A 22,603-nucleotide genomic window follows, 5' to 3' on the forward strand; every position below is an offset into this window, starting at 1 on the left:
AATATACCATTGTCTCAGGAAATTAAGAAAATATGGCAACAACAGTGTGTTCATCCATGCCGATCATCCTTGCGATTACGGTATGGTACCAAAAGAAAAAACTACTCGTGTTAGTGAACACTGAAAAATTGCAACTCAACCCGTGGTTTTACTTAGAGATACAGAAAAGTATGATCATCAGTACCTGTAGCAGAATAAAGAAATTACTATGAATTTCAATTAAATAGTTAGAGAGTTTGATGAAGAAAGTCCACACCAACTATGCCACCAAACAATAGCTAATGTTAAAAAAATATATAAAAAAAAATTACCCAAGCTGATTCTCGTTCTGAAAGGTTTTTATAAAGTGTTCCTAATTCTTCAAAGTTACCATAACCAGTTGATGAAGCACCAGGACCACCTTGCAGCCATATAACAAGTGGATGATTTGTAGCTTCAATTTCTTTTACTGTATTGATATAATATAACCAGTAGAACATGTGTGCACCTTTTCTTACTTCAACATATCCATATTCTTGTGATCCTGGCCCAAATCCTTTCTTACCAGTGACAACAACTGTAAAATTTTAAAGTAATATTATAATAGAATATCTTCTATTTAGATTGGTTGAAAATTGACCAAACTGTAATTTTTAATTTGTTCTAAAATGATTACTGCTAAATATTGTCTGTTGTCAGTGTAATTAATGTAGAAGAACATTAGCTTGTAATGAGACTCTACCAAGAGTCAGATCAGCTTAGTTTTATTATGCTTACTGCCACAATGAAGAAAAAATAAATGGTCCACGAACCATGCCCAAGGCTATGAATAACAGGTCCACATGGAAGGCTCAAGGAAAATCATGGAAAACCTTGATTAATGCAGCATCCCAAAATATAAAATAAAAAAATAAATCATTAAAATCCATACTACTAAATAAAAATAAAAAAAAATATATATGAAATAATATGAAAGTTAAGATTATATGATGGTAATAAATAAAGAAAATCAGGGATAGAAACATTTTTTTCCCATCTTCATTCACCTTGCCCCACGATTCCAGAACAAGCATTTAAGCATTAGTCAGCTCCAGTGGGTGCCTTCACCTCAAACTACCTCGGCAGAACACAAGGTCCCGCCCAGGTTGCCGGGACTCGGTCTTGCATTACATGCCACGCCTCTAATGAGAAGACTCCAAAGGGGTCCCTTCACCGGGACTCTGGTCTTAATGCCCTGCCTCTAATGGGGAACCTTCAAGGGGATCCCCCACCGGAACTACGGTCTTACATTCCCTTCCCCAGAGGCGCTGCGAAGGAGTCCCGGTCCAATTATGTATGGTGGGACGCCGGAGCCTCCTGGACGAAGCTGTCCCCCACAGACACCCATTAGCACTGAGCAGGTGCTGCATCTTCATATTGCAGGTGAAGCCTTGCATCCTCTACCCCGGGGTCATGTCCATGCAACCGATAGGAAGGATACCGAGCCTGTCGCCGGCAATCTTTCCGTAGATGATCGGCCTCTCTACAGGTGAAACACTGGCCACTACGATCCGGCCCGGTACACGAATTGGCCCTGGGGTCTGGCTTCCAGCAGCGAAAAAAAAGTTCGTCAAATGAACGTCTCATAACTCTACAAGGAAACCATCCAATATGGATACGTCCATCAGCCAATAATTTATCCGAAAAGATGGGCGGCACAACCACCTGTGTTGCACCATAGGCCGGTCGCATGGACATAACTTCGATTGACACTGACTCCCCCGTGATTTTCTGAAACTCCGTAATAAACTCATCCTGAGTGGTGAGTACATCCACATCCTTAATAAGGACGTGGACCCTCCTATCACCCCTCCCTGTCAGAGCAGTAGTGGTGCCCTCAACCTTCGTAGAAATATCCTTGCTTATCCGTTCAGCAGCACCACCATCGGCCCGCACCCGGATGTGGAGGTCCTCACCCTGACAGTTACGCGCAGAGAGGACCCCGACTTCACCTGGCGGCACAGCTCCTTTCACCAAGTGGAGGAGGTCAGCGTAAATTTTCCTTTCGCTTTGACAATTACCGTCGTCGTCGGTGGTCCTACCGGCCGTTTCCTGTCGACATTCTTCTGCATCGATACTAACAGTTACACAAAGTGTTCCTTCCCGATCCGTCGACTGCAATATTCAACTGTGCGGCGTAACAGTTGCCAACACGCCAAGATTGTCCTGAAAAACACACCGCCGGACTGTGCCCATACTTCATCACCTGAGGAATCGACCGGCAGACGATGGAGGCCACTTCGCGGTCTCTAGCCGCCGAGTTAATTATTAGGGAGTAATCATTACGATCAAGGTCAATTTTGGAACCCACGCCGTCCCCGAACAGATCACGAGCAGATGACTGTACAACAAGGACTTGTCCCACCGTTAATTTACCTGAACGAGCTAGGTTCTCAATCCATGGTGCTTTACGAAATACCGCAGAGTGATTGGGTGGTCGACTCCATCCGCCAAATCAATTATCCATGCAAATCCAGTACCCTCTTCTACCCCAGCGGTATCCTCCACCAGGACTGAAGATTGGAAAACATGCTCAGGCCAGCTCCGGCCTGAAACCCCTTCCACCAGTCTTGGACTTCTTTGTTTTCTCTGCAACCGGTGGAGAAAGGCGCAATCTCCATTTCCCAGATGTTTTCGGAATCCCCTGCCCCACTTCCACATTATCGTCAGACCGTACTGAAAGAGGCGGGAAGTCCTCTCCAAGGCCGCTACCACTTGCGAAACCCGCAGCGACTAAAACCGGTGAAGCGATAGCCTGTTACCGCCACCGAACCGACGTGCCTTTCTATCAGTCGCTTTTCACGCCGATATTCCGCAATATCCATTTCTGCCGCACTATCGATCCCGCTGCTGTCCGAAGGGACCTCACTCACCAAAGCCCGAGATGCACCAAAATCCCCTCCAACCGTTGCGGAAACACCCTCGGACCTATATGACTCGGTCATAGTCCAACAACAAAAAATAGATTAAAAGAAAAGAAATTTAAAATGAAACAAAACAACATTAACCAAAGAATGTAAACAAACTGAAGAAAGTAATACTAACAGCTGTGTAACCAAGCAAACAGTCCTTGGTAGGTAAATACCAGAAAATAAAACTTAAAACAAACAAAAACGAAACAAAACGATTAACAGTAACATAAAACAACAAAAGTAACTCAAAAACGGAAAAAAATAGCTAAATTATAATACAAAACTGAAAGAAAAACTGCAAAAATACGGAGCGGGGAAAAACACGTCCGAACGACACATTAAAAGTTAAAATCTTTGGATTCAATTAACTTAACAATGCTGACATTATTTAAATTACAAAAATAAAACACTAATAAAATAATTTGGATGTTTTTGAGTGCATATTAAGTACACTCACATGTTAAACAAGAATGAAGAAAATGTAAGATTATTTTTTTATTATTTAAACAAAATCTCAACAGCTTGAAAAGAAAGTATTTAATTAAAAGTGACAATGAAGCCACATTAAATCCCATTTTCTAAGGCCAAATGACCTTGTTCTACAAAAATGGTTATGTTATATGAAAAAAGTTTTGTTATGTTTGCTAAATACCATGATTTAATCATAACAATTAATAAATACATTGTGCACCAAACAATGACGAACACAATTATATATGGAAAAATTTCTGCTGACTTTTTAGAAGAACTCCCAACATAAAACATCATAATAAGGTGAAAAAATGTAATTTAATGTTTTTTATTAATCAGCATATGTAGCATGTTAAACATAACACTGTTGATATTAGGGATGACACGATGGTCTAGAACTGCTGATTAACTTTGACTTTACACTTTTGTTAGTAAACCCAGTACTATATTCAATACTTCTGTTTTATTTTAACTTATTGAAGCTTCTAATTCAGTTTACCAAAGACTTATTGGACTTAGAAAGATTTTTTTACGTGCTATGAATTGCTTTGAAAATTAATTCGTAATAATATGATTAACTGAGATTAATAAAACTTCAGAGATGTCAAGAGTTAAATTTAAATGCTTATGCTAAGATTTAATTACGTATTTCAATATGTGTTTTAATGTATTTCAATAGGTCTCACACCACTAGATAAAATTTTTAATCTTATATTGCATACAGTATATAATAAACTACTGTAATATTTTCTTTGCATGTATATGCAAACATCATATATGACCTTGCAGTTTTACTTAAAGGGTAATGATTGTTAGTGTTAATTCAACAAGAAAAAGCGACATGATCATCTTGCAGTTAACAACAAGTGAAATGCTCTCTGAACTCTTTAACACTATCAAAAGATATAATCTCAAAAGATATCGGTTTATCCCTCATACCAAGCATGACTTTTTCAATAGATATCTGAAAATGGCATATCGCAATAATCCTAGCATTTTGAAGGATAAGTACAATAGCATGTCCAAGCCATCAGATATCTATTCCTACTCATACAAATCATCAAATGGATTTTTTATAAATGTAGTTAAATTGTACATATTTTATAAAAATAGCCCAAAATATTGTCATTTCAGATTTTTTAATAAAGTTTTACGACTTCCTATCCATATAGTTGACAGTAAATATTATGTAGTATAATTGATTTTTAATGAAAAATTTATATTTATGTTATCAAAATGTTTAAAAATTCAAATCATAATATTTTCATTTTTTTTTGCAAACATTTTCAAAAACTTGCTCTAATATTTTCAATTCTGGTTCATTTGATGTTATACAGGTAACTAGTTTTCTTGAGCTATGTATGAGGCCACACATTTAGGGTGGTAAATTCTTTATTGCATTTGAACTGTGTCTATTATTTTATATATTATTATTTTGTGGGTAATTAATTAGTTGAGGTTACTCACCCCGAAATCACAAAAAAAATAACATTCAGATTCATTAAAAATTAATATTTATTCATTTAATGATATATCTTGGGTGTCGGAAAATAGAAAATTAGTAAAAATTTAAATAGCGGTACAAAAATACACAAATACAAATTACATAGTGAAACGAAAAAATATAGAGTATATAGAAATACAATAAATCTGATGGCTTATTACTGCAGTTAAGAAAACGTCCAAAAGAAAAAAAAATTGGATTTTGGACTTTTCTGGACATTTTTGGTCCGGTCGATTGCAATCAAAAGGGGAGGTGCACAACTAGATGTTACAACAGTCCTAAATCCAAACTTTCAACATTTTACGGCTAATCGTCTTTGAGTTATACGAGATACGTACAGACGTCACGCCGAAATTAGTCAAAATGAATTCAGGGATGGTCAAAATGGATATTTTCGTTGAAATGTGAAAACGGAAATTTTTCGCAAACAGAAAAATATCATTTTTCTATGTTTAACTGTAAAAACATTAATAGTTAATATAATACATACTAAATACTTACAACTGTTTAATTGTTATAAAATCTAAATTTTACTGAGATTATAGATTTCTTTCTAAAAAAAAAACTTACTTGTACTAACGCAGAAGAAAATTAAAATAAAATAAAACATTTTGTACATTATTTTCAGTATAAATTTTTTCTAAAAATGAAGGAACATAGTACTCAAAACTTTGATGTATTTATATGTCGACAAGATATATGAACAAAGACATTTGGCGTTTTTAGACAACCAACCAGTTTTAAGATACCACACTATAAAAAAAAAAATCATAAATAATGCTTTCATTTCTGTATTTTATGTGTGGGAAATACTTAAAGATTTATCTTATCATTATTTTTGTATACATTAATATTTTTTGTTCTAACAAATAAATCATTAATTTAATGTAGAAATTATCAGAGAACTGCTTACTATGTAATATATAAATTAAATACACATTAATAACAAATTTTCTTACTATAATTATTATTATTATTATCATCGCTTCTAGGACTCAGTCTGGCCCCAGGTACAGACTGTCTCTTTCTAAGTTATTCCCATAACTTGGATGAGAAGTATAATAATAATAAATTTTTTTGGGGGGGAGAGATGGAAATGCATTTACTCACGGAGTGTTGGGCCCTCCCACTGGGGGTTCTTATCCAACCACCATCGGCAGACTACCGTCTAAAACCACTCCCCTTTCTACCAGGACTCAACCCGGAACCATTCAAGACATTACTTCAGGTCGAGTCCTCTTATTCTAGTCTGAGAAGGTCGCTACTTAATTTTCAGGACTTCCCAGGTCACCCTTCTCGTCCTGAGAATTCTTCCGATGAATCGGGTCGCACTTTCCTAGCTGTTCAGGTCACGGAGCATTATCGCAACCACGTTGTGGGGGCTCAGTGTTCCGAGATCCACCTCTAGTGTCTCTCCGTCTGCCGCCCACGAGCACTTTTGAAAACCTATTACAAAACATTGTAAATTACATTTATTATATTTAAATTGTTTGCTGATAATTCTCTAGTTAATTTAGTTTTTCCCAATTATCCTTATTGTCTGGTAAATTATTTACAAAATGAAATATATCAATTTCTAATAATTATTATTGGTTAAAATCAATGTTATCTAACATCTTAATAATCTTTTTACTTGTATAAAACTTACGCATTTTAAAGGTATCATTTTCCAAGTAAAATTAAATTGTATAATTTTAGGTGTGCAGTACTATCAAAAACATTATAAATATATCAAACACTTTAGGTTTACTATTCTCGAAATGACAATTTATTCTATGTCCTTTCACAATTCAAATAATCTACCTCTTCCATCTTGTTTCTGCTCTTGAAAAAAGGGTTCCCTGTCTTAAAAAGCAATTTTTTAAAGAATCTTTTTATTGTTAACTCTCTGTCCAGGTTTGTCAAATAAAAAATACTATATTTAATCTTGGCATTCTGACATTACTGTATTTTTGTGACAATCCTTACTTCTGCATTCTCCTCACATTACCTTTTTGTATTGTCTAAAATTCTTGTAAGAAATCTTATCACCACTGTTTGTAATCCACTTTCTTCCTGTCTTTTTCTGTAAGTCAAGCCATGGCACCAAATGCCATGGTTTTGAAGAACACCTTATGTTATACTTTGTTACTTCATACTTATTTATTCCTGTCTTTTATTTTTTAAATTACTTTTTGAGAAAAATTTTATAAACATTAAATAAATTAAAAATAATTTAAAACAGAAATGAAATTAAAACTATTACTTGCATTAAACCAATTTTTTTTTTTGTTATATTTTAAAATAAAATTATTCGTTATTTTGAAGAGAACGCCAATCCATTTACTCTATAGTATTTGACCTATTCTTATCTCAAATCAAATTTTATTTTTGCTTGATAGTTTTCTGTAAATTAGTGTTAATATTAGTATCATTTTGGCCCACAAAGATTTGTATGTATGTAACTATTTTATTCAAGAGAGCAGTCAATATAACTTTCATTTTAATATTTTGGTATTTTCCAGTATTATTTGAAGTAAAGTTACAATGATTTGTGAATTCCTCTTTTCCACCAAATTTAAATTAATTTTCTTACATTGTCTATCAAACCACTACTACCAACTAATTAACATATTTTTTAAATATATTCTTTTTGTTAGCCTTAAAGCAAGGTGTGGGAGATTTTATGTTGTTTGTAATAATAATTTCATTATTACTAAGGTTAATTAATAAATAATCTTTCATTTATTGAAATAAATTCTAATGATATTGGAATTATCCTAATTATTATCATTATCCTAATTACTTTGCTATTATTCTTGGATACTAAATTTATGATCAACTGGAGATATAAAACATTTTGTAGGGAGATTTGTAATTATGGTGTTTTTGTTTTTGTATGGTGTTGAGGTTAAGTATTATGAAAAGTGTGTTTAGCCGGCTGGATGGAATAATTAATTCTATTAATTAATTTATTCACTAATATTGTTAATATTGTAATTTAAATAAATTGATGGATAGTTTTTTTTAAATGGTTTGTAGTACTTTATTAAAGCTGATGGAAGCATAAAAATATAGCCCTATCTCATAAGTTGAAGTATTGTGTTAATTTGCATGAGAATAGTTCTGATGTCCAGCTTGATAAAGGTGGATATTACTTGTTTTTTAAAAGTCAGTATAATAGTTGTTTTATTCTTTATATTCATAAAATATAAACACAAGTACAAGTTAAAATGTTCAATAATATCAGTACACAAGAATCATATTTATGAGATTCATAAAACTATCTGAAAACCATTTTCGTACCTCAAAAATCTTTTCTAAGTCTTTTAGGGAATCAAAAGAGATATCATTATACTTCAAATAGGGATACGTTAAATATAATAAATATTTATTATTGATGAAAGGCTTACTGTTTTATTTAAATGCTTCAAATCAAAACAATACTGTTTGATTTTGTTGTAAATGAAATCAATTCGATCATGCAAAGAGAATCAGAAGTCATCTAATAAAACACCTAGAAATTTCCCTTTACAGACATCAAAAATGATATCATTAATGATGAGAATTCTGTCTACATGATTACACCAAATAATCTGTGTTACTCTGTGAATGAGAAGCACAGTAGAATGGTTTTATTCAGATTTAAAGTTAGATGGTTATAATTTATCCAATGAATAAATTTTTTAATCAACTAATGTTAAAGTCCTTCTAAATAATTATCTTCAGATAGAAACAGTTTGAGTCATTCAAGAGTGAAATATAAAAAAAAAAATAAAATTAAGCCAATCATTCCATCTCAAAATGGTCTATCTTTCGGTATAAAACCACTACTTGGTGCGTATTCAAATTCAAATTTAAATTCTTTTATTTCTTTCACTTTTACAAAATTAATAATTAATGGTATAATAAATCATGATATTAAAATGGAAAACTCATTCAAATAAAAAATGGATTATCTGGAGCCCCTCCAACCTCCTATTCTAAAGCTGCATCATCACCTTATGTAATGCAGATAAAATTATAAAAAGAATTTCAATAATTTTTTAAACTTTCATGCATGTATTTAAAATATAAGAAGTAATTTTTATCTTTTATTATTGTATATAAAATTTTAAATAGTAATTTTACTTTTTGCAAACTCCAATTATCATCTACAGTGGAACACCAATTATCCGAACACTGATTTTCCAGTGTCCAGCTACCTGTACTGCTTACCTCCACGTCAGACAATTTATAAAAAAGATATATACTATTTAAAAAATCTAAAATACTATTAAAAAAAAAGCATAATAAACAGTCATTTATTATGACTGTTTATTATTAATGTCATTTATAATGACATCAAGACTTTATTTTTATAGACTTTATTATGACATTTCTAGATATTATTATGCATAGAGTGATTCAACTCTGGATCAACAGATTACTAGAATTCATAGAGTTTATGGAATTTAGGTAATAAGGTACATGTTCACTCACTACATCAACAAGGGATGCCTAAATGTCCAACCTCACAAAAGATGTTCAAGATATATGGAGACTTTACAGCATATCACTAAAATCAATTGATTACAAATGAGTTAAATCTTAAAAATCTTTTAATTTAAACTAAAAAAAAATTAATGTAATTAATGTTAAAGTTTAATGGTTTACGGAATTATTCTAAGTAATGTGCATCACATAATTACTTATTGCATAATTAATGTTGATTTTTATTGACAATTTATTTTACGGGTTTTTATAAAGTTTCCAAACTCTTTTTAGTTTAGGATTTGAATTCCATTGGATTTAATTTTGGTTGAAGTAAAGAATTATGTGATTTCATGTAATATTTATATTAAATTAATTGATGCAATGATGTTATGCAAAGAAGAATTTTCTCTGATGAGATCTTAATCATGGATTACAAAATGCGAATGTAAAATACATTGAAGAAGACTATTTGTTGCTGGTAACAAAGTGATAATATATTGAAATCAGAATTACCTTAAATGAAACCAATTCCAAGAATAGTGAAGTTTCTATAAAATGATGATAGTTCAGAAAATCTATCTAGTGTTAAAGAACTATTGTAAAATAGTGTATGTGAAAGATTTATATTAATATAAATAATAGTAGTGTAGAAATTATCTTCACAACTTTCATAGAGCATGAACTCGGTGTAGTAAAAGGTCATAATTTATCAGCAGTTAATTTGAAAGAAAAAGTCCTAAAGTTTTATTTGATAAAAATAAATTGCATGCAACACTATTGTGTGCAACCAGTTTTCAGTCAGTCAGTTTTCATTGATTTTTCAGTTGTCTGTAAAAGAAAACTCAATTTTGGAATGGTTTATAAAATAGAAATTTTATACACAATCCTAATGTAACTTTTGTACTGATGTGGAAATTTATTTTGTCTAATTATTCGCATGTTTTGAAAGTTTAAAGTAAGAAGAAGCATGAATCAAAAGAAAGAAACCAATAGGTCTTACATCCATCAACAAATGTGATAATAGGTTTATGTGCATAGTTCTGGAAGTCTTCTCATGAGTGTGTGCATTTTGCATTAAACAATAATAAAAAGTATGTAAGTTTGAGATTTCCACTCTTTAAGAAAAATTAAATGAATGTATGTAGAATTCAGGTTAATTACATCACTATGTTATAAGTGATTAGAATGCTATTAAAACAAGTGCCTTATGAAAAAAAAATGAAAATATATTTAGTAAATTACTTTGTACAATGCAGGAGAATATATTAATAAAAGCTGTCAGCACAGTTGTAGGACCTTCCTGTCACACGGCTTTTTTCAGATACACAGCTTACATACTCATACACACACACAACTTAATTAAAAATATTTATAATTTTATTTAAACATAATATTTTTTGTTTATTTAATTCAATGATTTTAACTAAAGTGTGCGTACATACCATATTTCATTTGTGCTGTTGTAGCACTACTAGCAGCCACTTTAAATAAATTTTTAAACTTTAAATATTATTCATTTATTTAATTCTACTATTCACCTGTGACATTGTAACATAGCAGATCATTACAGCAGTAGTCCGGCCGCTAAGTAGGATGTGCGGTGTGGCTGGGTCTTTGACCGCTGTTAAGGGGGTTGGCTGGGTGATGGGGAACAAATCTGTAGATCCAACAAGTTGCTGATAGAAAAAATCACAGTGAAAAAGGCCCACTGTACTGCCTTCTACAATATTTTTAAATTATACTATTTTTTGGAGTGGAGTTGCAATTTAGCAAAAACGTTTTACAGAAAAGATGTTTTTTTGTAATTGTTCACAAAAATATTTAAAAAAAAAAATGCAACAAAAATTACCTGTTGTACTGCCTTCTTTAACTCTTTAGAATTAAAACCATTTTTAGGGTGGGGTGAAGTGTAGCAAAAATGTTTTTAGAAAGATTGTTTATTAATATTTACAAAATTATCAACAAAAAAAAACTGCAATGAAAATCACTCCCTTGTACTGCATTCTATAACTCTTCAAAATTAAAAGCATTTTTAGGAGTGAGAGTGAAATTTAGCAAAACATTTTTTTTAAAAAGTTGTTTATAAATATTCATAAAATTATAAAAAATTATAACCTTAATTATGAATTATCTGGAGATGATTTTGTTTTCCACAAACCTTTTGAATTAAAAATTTAGTATCATCAATGCACCATGTATAGAAGTAATTGACCAAGTTTGGTCAAAATCAGTCAAGTAGTTCTGGAGATATAAGTTGATTTACATGCCAACATACATATGTACGCACATTTTGTTGCAGAAATTTCAATGCCATTTTTTGGTTTTCTGGGGCCCTTAGGGGTCAATTCGTCAAGATTCGGTGAAAACTGGATTTGCCCAACTTTGACTGATCACCATACTTTCCATATAACAATAGCTGCTATATAGATGGGAAAGTAAAATTATATTATGTGGCTATACTAGAAACATCTAGCCTGTCAGAACAAATTCTTAGTCACCAGTTATTACTCATCAGTTTGTATTGGGAGACCTTAGGATCAATTATCAAAATTCAGACTTTCAGTTGTCATTTTTCAGACCTTCATTTGACTATGTTGAATTTTATCATTCAATCACCTTGAATGTTCCTAAGCGCTTATTAAGAGAATTTGCTAAAAACATTTAGCAAAGGATAATGAGCTTTCATAAGCATATTTGCAGTAAAGCCAACATGAAATCATATAGAACACAAATTTCACTTTGACATACAAAACTACATTGAACGACACATATAATTAAACATTACACAGATCCCATCAAGAAAAGATGAGTGATATGTAATATGTAAAACTGGTTTTATAATTTGCCCAGACGCATCAAGGAAAACAGTGATCAGAATAGCATCACACATGTGGAACTTTTATACCTATATGTTATAAGTATAAATATTAACATATGCCATAACATATATGTTGTAAGTACATGGAAATATCCTTTGAAACAAATAAAGATGACAACTATCATAAAACCAGGCATAAGAATTATACTTGCTTAGTTATACTTATAAGTTATTAAACAAATTTGTGAAGATAAAAAAATTAATTGCATAATTTATTGAAATACTCTTATATATAATTAGACAACTATTTATTTATTAAATTCAATAAATTTATTAATTAGCACATATTTATTTTAATACAGTTATCCGGTTTTTGAGCCAAGATGAGTCAAGATGACTGCCATTATTATAATTTGAAAAGTATTTGTCTGATTAACATAATTCTTTTGTAATTAAAAAAAAATTACTCATTACAAAACAAATAATAAAAGTGCATTATAAAGAATGACTTTAGACTAACAGTTGGTAAAATAAAATAGCCAGATATGAATTTTAAAATTAAATATATCAGTCAAATGTTGCAGTCAAAGTAATTAATTGTAAAATATTTTACTGAAAATTATTAACTACAAATAATTTATCTTACAACTATAAAAAATGTTAACATTAGTTTATATCATAACAATAAAATCTTTTGCTAGTCCAAATTCGTACTATTTCCATCATTTAATTTTTTTTTTCTTTATTTTTAGTCTGATCAGTAGTAACATAAACAACAAAGATTAGTAGTAAATATCATTATATAGATTAGAAATTTTGTGTTGTAACTATCTATTCCAAATTTATTTACCTTAAACTACTCGTATTTCTGTTATTTAGTATTGTGTGAATAGTTTAATTTTTTGTCAGTATCAGTGTCTAGATGGTTTATAATTTTCTTATCTACACAAGTACACTACACTAAAACTATAGTTCCTGACTGTTTGAAGCTTTACCATCCGCTTTTGATTCCAGAACAGTTTCCTCTGAAGTTAATTTAATCAGAAGCATACAACTTGTGCCATCCAACATCTGGATACTATAACTTACGAGTTCAATAAATCCTTGTATACTGCAAGAACCAATTTATCATCATCTATTTTTTGAATTATATATAAACTTTATTACTCTTTTCAGTTTTGTAAAAGTGTGACTATGGAATTTCAAATGAGGATAAAATACTACTCCTGTCATTATACTCTTTAACTATGGAAATCAGTTTTCAGGTTTAATTTCAGTCGTGGTAAATAATGTTATAGTGAAGTTTTTCTAATCATTATTTTGTCACTATCACCATCAAAACTGACACAATTATCAGTAATAACAGTCCCTCTTCATGTCATCCTAATCGCCAGTAATTTATAGTCTACTATCTTCAAAAACACAAAATGTTCTTAAAAAATTGTCTACTTCTCAGTTCCAGTTTTCATCAGCAAAGTGAAGTCTCTTAAACTGTCTGATGTCCATCAGTTTTATTAGTCTTGCAGTTTTGATGCTTGAATGTTTTATTTAAAGTTCTCCCATTTTTGAGTAGGCTTTCAGGAACATTTTTCACTATACTGTAAAATATACCATCTCATTCAAGCATGCATTTGCATGTTTTTTTAACAGTTAACAATGATTTTCCTTGTTTTCTTTATCTTAAAAAATGCTATTATTATCCTGTCTGTTTTAGAATTTCATATAGTACGAGTTCCAGTATATGTACAAACATTACCTAATTGTATAAATACAGTACAGCTCCGCTATAACGCGGCTCGATATACCACGGTTACGGATATAACCCGGATTATAACGTGTCCCCCAAAAAATATCTGAATATCTGAAAAAATAAAATAGGATGAAGAAATGCTGCTACTGTATTCGATATCGGTGTAAAACCCACCATAAATCCTTTGAAATTGTCAACAATACGCTTCTAATATAACATCTGTCATTTAGTCACGACCAATTTAAAGCCTTGGAATTCCCAAAAAACATGATTCAATAAAACTAAACTGTGATTCTAATACAGCAATAGGAGAAATTCTAATGATATACTGCACACGACTCATTTTCCTGTAACAGCGATAAGACCATCAATGTGCTGCCCGTACAAGGCACAGTATACGGTATCTGAATGTTATTACGTATTGTGATTTATTTCGAGCTGCTTCTGCTATGTTTATCAGTATCGTTAAGTTTTATTACGTTGGTTAATTTATTAGATTTTGTAGTGTTTGTTTTTGTTCGTAGTTGCTTAACGTGTCGTCTAAACGAAAAACGTATTCTGTGAAGGAAAAATAAAAAATTATTGAAAAGGTTAAAGCAGGTCGTTCGAAAGCCAATTTCTCCTGGGAATTCGGTCTGCCTGAAGGTACTATACGTGATTGAGCGAAAGAAAAACATAAACTGCTTTCTTTTATTGATTTGATAGATGACACAATCAGACTTGATCGCAAAAAGGTTAGACTCGGTGTTGTTAATGTTGTAGATGAGTGTATGTACCTCTGGTTTTTGCAAAAACGGCGTGAAGGAGTGCCGCTATAAGAGGCATTACTTGAAGCTCAGGCACTAAATTTTCATGAACAAATTAACAATGGAGAAGAATTCAGTGGTTCTAGCGATTGGTTATCGCGATGAAAAATCCGTCATGGCATAGGCCAAGTAAATATCGAAGGAGAATCTCTTTCAGCAGATGCGACGGCAGCCGAACATTTCTCACAAACAATATTATAATCGGTTATAAAAGAGAAAAACTTCAGTGACGAACAGTTGTATAATTGTGATGAAACTGTTTTGAATTATCAACTCTATTGCCAACAAAAACATTAGACGCGAAGCCGGCATCTCAACCCCGTAGGGGAACACACCCGCCTTGTGAAGCCGTTGCTCATTGGCAAGAATGCCAGCCCACGTTGCTTCAAACATGTTAATATGAATTCATTACCGATTATTTTTAAAAACAGTAAAAATGCTTGGTTGATGTGTAATATTTTTTTAACGTGGTTTAACAACTAATTTGTGCCTTGTGTTAAAAAATAATTACAAGTGCGAAAATTGGAAGAAAAAGCTTTATTACTTCTTGACAATTTCCCTGCTCATCCGTCTACTGACTTGCTGAAATCTAAGGATGGGAAAATAATCGAAATATTTTTACCCAAGAACGGCACATCTTTGATCCAACCATTAGAGGAGTTGTTCGGGAGTTATTCCGGCATTTAAAACTTATTACTGACAAGAGCTACTGACCGCTATCGTTAACTCTGAATTACAAATAACAGAATTTCTTAAAACTGTGTCATTAAAAAGTGTTGTATACTGCGCTGGAACAGCACGGAGTAACGTAAATTCTATTACAATCAAAAATTGTTGGTCAAAGAATAATACAGAAGACATTGAAACAGGAAATGTTAATTTTTTTATGTTCATATTTTACACTGGAATTGTCAAATTCAACCAAGAAATGTTGTCAAATTGTCAAATTCAAGGGCAAGAATTGTCTCTAAGTGATCTCAATGAGTGGGTTCAAGAAAACAATCAAATACCCGTTGCCCATTACATGACCGACGAAGAAATTGAAAATTCCATTCTACAACCTAACGATAATTTGACGGAGGAAAAAGGGGAATGTGTTGCAGAGGTCGCTGTTACGGAGAGGTCTACACCTTCAATAAAAGACGTTCTGGAAAATATAAATAGTATAATAACCTGGATGGAGCAACAAAGTGATAGTGATGATGTCATTTATTGCATTACAAAGTGTAAACTCATATATTATGAAGAAGAAACATCAACTGCGAAACAAAAACAATAACTTTTTTTTTTTTAATTTACATTCAAAGAAAAAATATCGTATCTTTATGTAAGTACTTATTATATTGTATTGGCTTTTTCTATTAAATCAATTTTGCTTGATTTTTTGCCTATTTTTTTAATTAATCCCCTTTGTGTTTTAAAATTTTCTTCTCGAAACAACGCGGTTAGCCTATAACGCGGGCGCACGTAAGTCCCCCGATAACCGCGTTATAGTGGGGTTACACTGTATTATTGAAATATGTGTTATTTCATTTTATTCTTCTGATCCTAACATTATACACCTAATTTTTTAACTTTCCAAATATCCTGTCCAGCAAGAGAAATGTATATTCCATTTTTAGGAACAGAACTGAAACTTTCTTTATTTTTTACCGTGGTTTCAAAACCGATTAGTATGATAACATTCCTTAGTTTCCTTTATTTTTATTCGGTTTCTACTATCTACTGTTATAGAATAACTTACCGTTGAAATTATTTCAGTAACTTCAGAGTCGCATAAGTTTTGGAAGAGGATTAAAGTTATTAGAGCCTTATTAGAACCTTTTGCCATTCATATTCACTCGATTTAAAACTAGTAGTTGAAATTATTGTGTGTATCTTGTGAATAAACGTATAGATAGAAAAAGCTGTTAAGTACAATATTCACTTGATCCAGGATTATTTTTTGTTACTAAGTTTTACAGACTTCATCAAAAATAATTTTTCTTTCTTTCTCTTTTGCATGAAAAATTTTACTATCAAGGCAAGAAAAATTGAAAACATTTGTTTTATTCAATACTGAGGACAAATTTGATATTAAAACTTTCTATAGAAACAATCTTACTCGTGAAATAAATATTCAGTTTGGTCAATAAATGCAAAAATAATGAATTAATAAAATAAAGAATATTTTAAATAAAATACCCTTTTTGTTCACAAAAGAATAGGGGCTGTTTTAGTAATATTACAGTAAACTTGGAAAATAACTAGTTAAGCGTCTACAGTCAAGAGAAGACCTTATTGATTATATGTAATACAATCATTCTGCATTTCTTCTTCTTATCTTTCAAGAATTAGGTTTGTTAGCCGTTCATAGTCTACTACTATCTCAGCAATCCTATCTCTTCTTCCAGTAGGATTGTAGTTTTATACCCAGGTTGATTAAATACTGGCATTTTCAAAAAGTGTTGTAATTATTTCATTTGTTACACTAAGCAGTTGTTTTGCTAAGTGTTTCTTGATATTATTCTGATTCTACATTACGTCGCTTTTGTACTCGTACAATCTATCTCTGAATATATAATATCTTCTTTCAGTAGCCAATATTTTGATTATTCCTTTGTGAGTACATCAACATCTCACTTCCATAAGTTAAAACAATACATATCGTCTCAATTTATTTGTTTGCAATTTTTTTCTCTATTTACAGTTATCTAAATTTTTCAATTTTTAGTTATCAGTAACTGTATTTATAAATAAATAAATCTGTATTCTGGTTGTAACATAATGCATTATATTGATCACATCAACGTAAGATTAATTATAAATGTAAAAACAAATTATAAGATAAAAAACAGATGTGTTTCGCGTCCAACATCAATATTAATTATTTAAATTTTAATACTTGAAATAATATTAACGTAAATACATTTAATATAAAAAATTTCTACAAAATAATTCACAATTAAAAAGCAATTTATTAAAACTGACAACAGAAGAATAATAAAGTTCTTTTCGAAGCCGAATTATTGTGTTGAGTTATGAAAACAGTTCCGTTGCCTGGTACGATAAAGGTAAATATTACTTTTTAGTAGTAAGTAACCGTTCTTTTTAGCAAATATTGCACATTCATAAACACAAGGGTAATTTAACATATTTAATTTTCTAAATACAAGTCTACACAATCCGTATTTATAGACGCCAGATAATGATCTGAGAGTTCATTTTTCTATCTTAAAAACTCGTTCTGAGTTTATTGAGGGAGCCCCAATTGATAATTATTATACTTTGTACAAAAGTATCTGTAGATATAATAAATATTTATTAATGATGACAATCATAAGAACTAAACTATGACTAAGCGAATGTCAGTCATTCAGTTGAAATGTTTTCTAAGGGTCCGGTAATTTGGATAATTGTTGTATGAATTGCTATAACTACAGACCGGATTATATGCATTTGCATATTAAGTATATGCAAAGTATAATTAAGTATATATTAAGTATATTATTTGCATATTTGCCCATTCTAACCGGTTATTTCATATTTTCCTTAAGATCTAGTGATGATGCATATTTTCGCTATATTTACAATATTTTTCGGTAGGTGCCTAGTTAATAAATGAAATCTTACGTTGTAGCCGGCCAAATCTACGAGTATTAACCGCACGGCTCTTAGAGCGAACTATCTGCCGCGCGTCTGTTGTTTTGGTAGGATAATATTATTATAAGAAACCCACCGGATTGGTCTAATGCATCTTTGCAAATCAGCTGATTTCGAAGTCGAGAATTCCAACGTTCAAATCTTAGTAAAGGCAGTTAGTTACTTTTATACGGATTTGAATACTAGATCGTGGATACCGGTGTTCTTTAGTGGTTACCACACATCTCAGAAATGGTCGACCTACGACTGTACAAGACTACACTTCACTTACACTCATACTATCATCCTCATTCATCCTCTGAACCTGAAGTTGATTCCCGGAGACTAAACAGAAAAAAATATAATGAGGCTAAGTAAAACACAGATTCACGCGAGACAACGACGGACGATACCATTATGAGTCGCGCACGCCTACTGCAGCACTCCTCCTATTAGGCAATTAAATTACGCATGTTATTGTTGCCGTGCTCATTGCATCAGTTTAGTTTTTTTACTTATTTATGCAAAGATTAATGTGCACCATGCCTCCCGAAAAAAGTGTCTCCGTGGATAGCTGACTATCCTGGAACATTTACATACGACGTAAATGTTTTATATTGTCGAGTTTGCGAGAAAAATATTTCGTGCACAATGAAGTTTCAAATAGACCAGCATGTCGAGACAAGTCTTCATATCGCAGCATTGCAAAAGAAAGGCTCACGATAACAACTTATAACAGCGGCAAGTAGCAGTGATTTCACTTCCAACGTAAATAAAAAAAAAACACTTAACAAGGATTTACGTGAAGCGTTGCTTACAAGTAATATTCCTCTTCACAAATTACAAATTCTACATTAAAAAATTTTTTGCGAAAATATTGTTTGAATCAAAATATACCAGATGAATTAATATTGCATAAAAATTACATACCAACAATTCACCTGAACATTTAGCAAAACACAAAAGTGATTGTTCAATTGAAATGATTGTTCAATCACCTGAACAATTCCAGAAAACATGTTTTGGAAGAAATACGCAATGAACTCAAGGATAGCGTTATTTGGATTTCAACTGACGAAACTACCGACAGTTGTGGTGCATTAAAACTAGAGCCTTCTTCTTCCTATTTCATAGCCTGCAAAGACTTTGAAAAAACAAATCATTCTACGATCGCCAAATTTGTGAATTAGAGTATTAAGGAAGTATTTCGTGAATCTTCTGCAGATGAAAGAGTGTATATATTTTTCTCAGATGCTGCTCCCTATATGATCAAGGCAGCCAAAGCCCTCCAAGTATTTTATCCCAATTTGATTCATGTGACTTGCTTTGTTCACGGAGTACATCGACTCGCTTAAGAAGTACGATCCAGGTTTGGAAATGTAAATAAACTGATTTCAACAACAAAGAAAGTGTTTCTTAAGACACCTGCTCGCAATAAGGCCTATATAGAAAAACTGCCAAATGTGCCTTTACCTCCCGAACAAGTGGTTACTCGATGGGGAACGTGGATTGAAGCTGTACTGTTTTACAATGAACATTTCGAGGCCATCAAAGGTGTAGTAAACGACTTCCATAGTGCAGAGGTTATCGCAGTTTGTCAGTCCAAGGAAGCATTTAACGATTCTAGTATTAAAAAAAACGTAACTGTGAGTAGCACTCAATTTTCCCACATACCTGCGACTAAGAAACTTGAAACTTAAGGTTTGGCGTTGCCTGAATCTATTCAGTTAATGAATAAAGTCCGCCAAATGAACTCCGTATTGCCAGAGGTATTCCCGTGTAATCTTAAAGAAAAATTTGAAAACATTTTGAACAATAACCTAGGCTTTGAACCTTTGTATCAAATTGATAGTTTTATTAATGGGACGGGTGAACTTTTTCCAGAAACAATAAGTGCTAGCATACCACCCAAATTCAAATACTGCCCAATTACCTCAGTGGTTTGTGGAGCGATAATTTTCAACTAATATTTTGAGTATTCGAAGACACAATCTTACTACCTAACATTCGGAACAGTACCTGATTGTTTACGTATATAAAAGTAACAAAATGTTAAATAATTGTTAATTATCGAATTTATCGGTATGTTATTCAACTACTTACTTACTAATTGTATGCTGATTTTGAAATAAAAAAAAAAAAACTAAAAATTACTATTTTTTTATTATTTAAAGTTGCATATTTTGAAACTTTTCATGCATATTTTAAGCATTTTTCATGCATATTTGCATCCATATTTCAAGCTTTTTATGTTGCCTATAATCCGGTCCGGTCTCCAGCTATAACTAATGAAAAAACAACCGATTTCACGAAAAGTGCGGAACTTTCAGTTTTTTTGAAGTGAAAATTGATATTTAATCGTCTTTAATTAACGTGATTAATCTTAATTATTCCTTTCTCTATCTGAAATTTGAAGTGCTTAGTGCGTCTTAAAAAAAAAAGAAATGTAATATTATTACGGCAGAACTGTGGGAAAACTTATTAGCAAGTGCACAAGTAGAGGTAAGTGGGAGACTTGTTCGAAAGAAATAGTGGGGATGAGAAGCGGTTGCCGCACTCAGCAGAAGCGGACGGGACAGCCGACAGTGTCTCCTCACTTCATCCGTTCGTGTTATTTTACCGTTCTTCGTCAGGTCGTTGACACGGGTTGCTATTGCCCGATATTAGGAAAAAAGGGAATCATGTATCAAAGTGTGAAGTAAACCTATACATAACATCTTTCATATACTTTATTACTACGATCCAAGAGTTTATGTATCGTCTATCTTCGTGTCGCCTCTACATATTTAATTATGTCCATAAGCCGCATATTAAAGGTAAATATATTATTGACTTTAAATACCATTATAATAAATACTGTAGGAAATAGCTATTTAATTTTTAAATGATTATCAATTGATATTTCAAATGGATTAGTGTATAGGAAAAAGTATAGCATGTTTTTTTTTTGTTTTAGCTTTCGTAGACTCAGATTTAGTAAAAGATAACGGTATTTTTGAACACTCCCGGCATAAACTGAGAAGAACCTGTTCGTGAATAATAAGTTTATAACGCTAGACGATCACGCACTCCTATACTACAGTGTATATGATCCGTTATTTGCGAGCAATTCATACAAACAACGTACAATATTTTATTTTTACATTTTAATATCATTCTGTCACGCATGGTAAATCTTTCATTGAAATACATGTAACATTTTCATTTAAATCCACTCTTATGTACCGTATCAGATCCTTGACCTTGGTTTTTTTTTTGTACAAGTTGTGATCTTCAGAAACCGTTGCGGTTAGTTTTTACTGTTGTTATGCATTGCCGTTAGGAGATATACAATTGTCTGTTTATTCAAACCCAATTGTTTATTATTGTATTATCATCATCAAATTTAGACATAAAAATTTTACGAAGACGTTATTCGAATCTGAGTTTGATTTTTTTTTTTTAATGTTGATGGATAAATAGAAAACAGTATGGTATCTTGCCCTTGTAAGGAAAAATAATGTTCATATAATGTACAGTCGTGGAGTAATTTCGTTTAAATAATTTTTTTTAATCTATATAAAATTATTAAAATTGTATATTCGTACTACATGAAGAATGGTTTTTTTAATGATTACTTCATTTTACATTAAGAAGGACTTAGGAATTTCTATTTACATAAGGTATACGAATTATGAAATTAAAAAAATGTCTAGATTAGGTAAAATTATATTTATACAGATCGTCAGATGTGACAGGATGTTCAATAGGTAGCTGTTGTTAAAAGAAACTAGTTGTAATGTTAAAATAACTTACAACCAAGATATAGGAAATGTATCCATAAATAAACAAATAAAAATTAAGATGCAAAGAATGGTACAGTGTATATTAATGATCGCATTAATTTTTATGAAACAAAACAGCTTGCTATATGAATTGATATAATGACAGATTTAAAAAAAATCAAAAATGTTAGTAATAATCAAACTGTGCTATTTAACCTTTGGTTTAATTGTGTAAAACGCCACAGTCTGTCACCTAGGTAATGTAACAAGACATTAATGATTGTGTATCTGAATTTTTAATTCAAAATGTAAGGTCAAATTAAATTTAAACCAGGTTAATGTAGTTAAATTTTGAGTTTTGAATAATAAATTAATAACATAAAAGATGTATATACTATTATTGATTTGATATGATGCAAGTTTTTGCTGCCCTATGAGAATTAATGTTTTTAGGAACTGTATTTGGGTTGGAGATATCAGTAAT

At 31.5% G+C, this 22,603-nt stretch overlaps 2 protein-coding genes across 3 annotated transcripts in view; one reads left to right on the forward strand and one right to left on the reverse strand.

The window, feature by feature from the left end:
* LOC142331285 (retinoid-inducible serine carboxypeptidase-like) overlaps positions 1 to 5,636 on the reverse strand; it is a 36,496-nt gene extending 30,860 nt beyond the window's left edge. The window contains exons 1-2 of the mRNA XM_075377079.1: positions 5,476 to 5,636; positions 312 to 556 (exon numbers count right to left, since the gene is read on the reverse strand). Coding sequence (XP_075233194.1) covers positions 312 to 556; positions 5,476 to 5,524 — 294 coding nt within the window. The 5' untranslated portion in view covers positions 5,525 to 5,636. The remainder of the gene's footprint in view (positions 1 to 311; positions 557 to 5,475) is intronic.
* Positions 1 to 22,603, forward strand: part of LOC142331286 (uncharacterized) — a 119,421-nt gene that overhangs the window by 70,790 nt on the left and 26,028 nt on the right. Inside the window, exon 1 of one of the 2 annotated variants that reach the window (XM_075377081.1) lies at positions 20,928 to 21,171. The exons of the other annotated variant lie outside the window; for it this stretch is intronic. Within the exon in view, the coding sequence (XP_075233196.1) occupies positions 21,148 to 21,171 (24 nt within the window). The 5' untranslated portion in view covers positions 20,928 to 21,147. Of the gene's footprint in view, positions 1 to 20,927; positions 21,172 to 22,603 lie in introns of those variants that run through there. 2 annotated transcript variants of the gene reach the window in all.

The sequence above is a fragment of the Lycorma delicatula genome, chromosome 10 (assembly GCF_047948215.1).
Source record: "Lycorma delicatula isolate Av1 chromosome 10, ASM4794821v1, whole genome shotgun sequence".
NCBI lineage: Eukaryota > Metazoa > Arthropoda > Insecta > Hemiptera > Fulgoridae > Lycorma > Lycorma delicatula.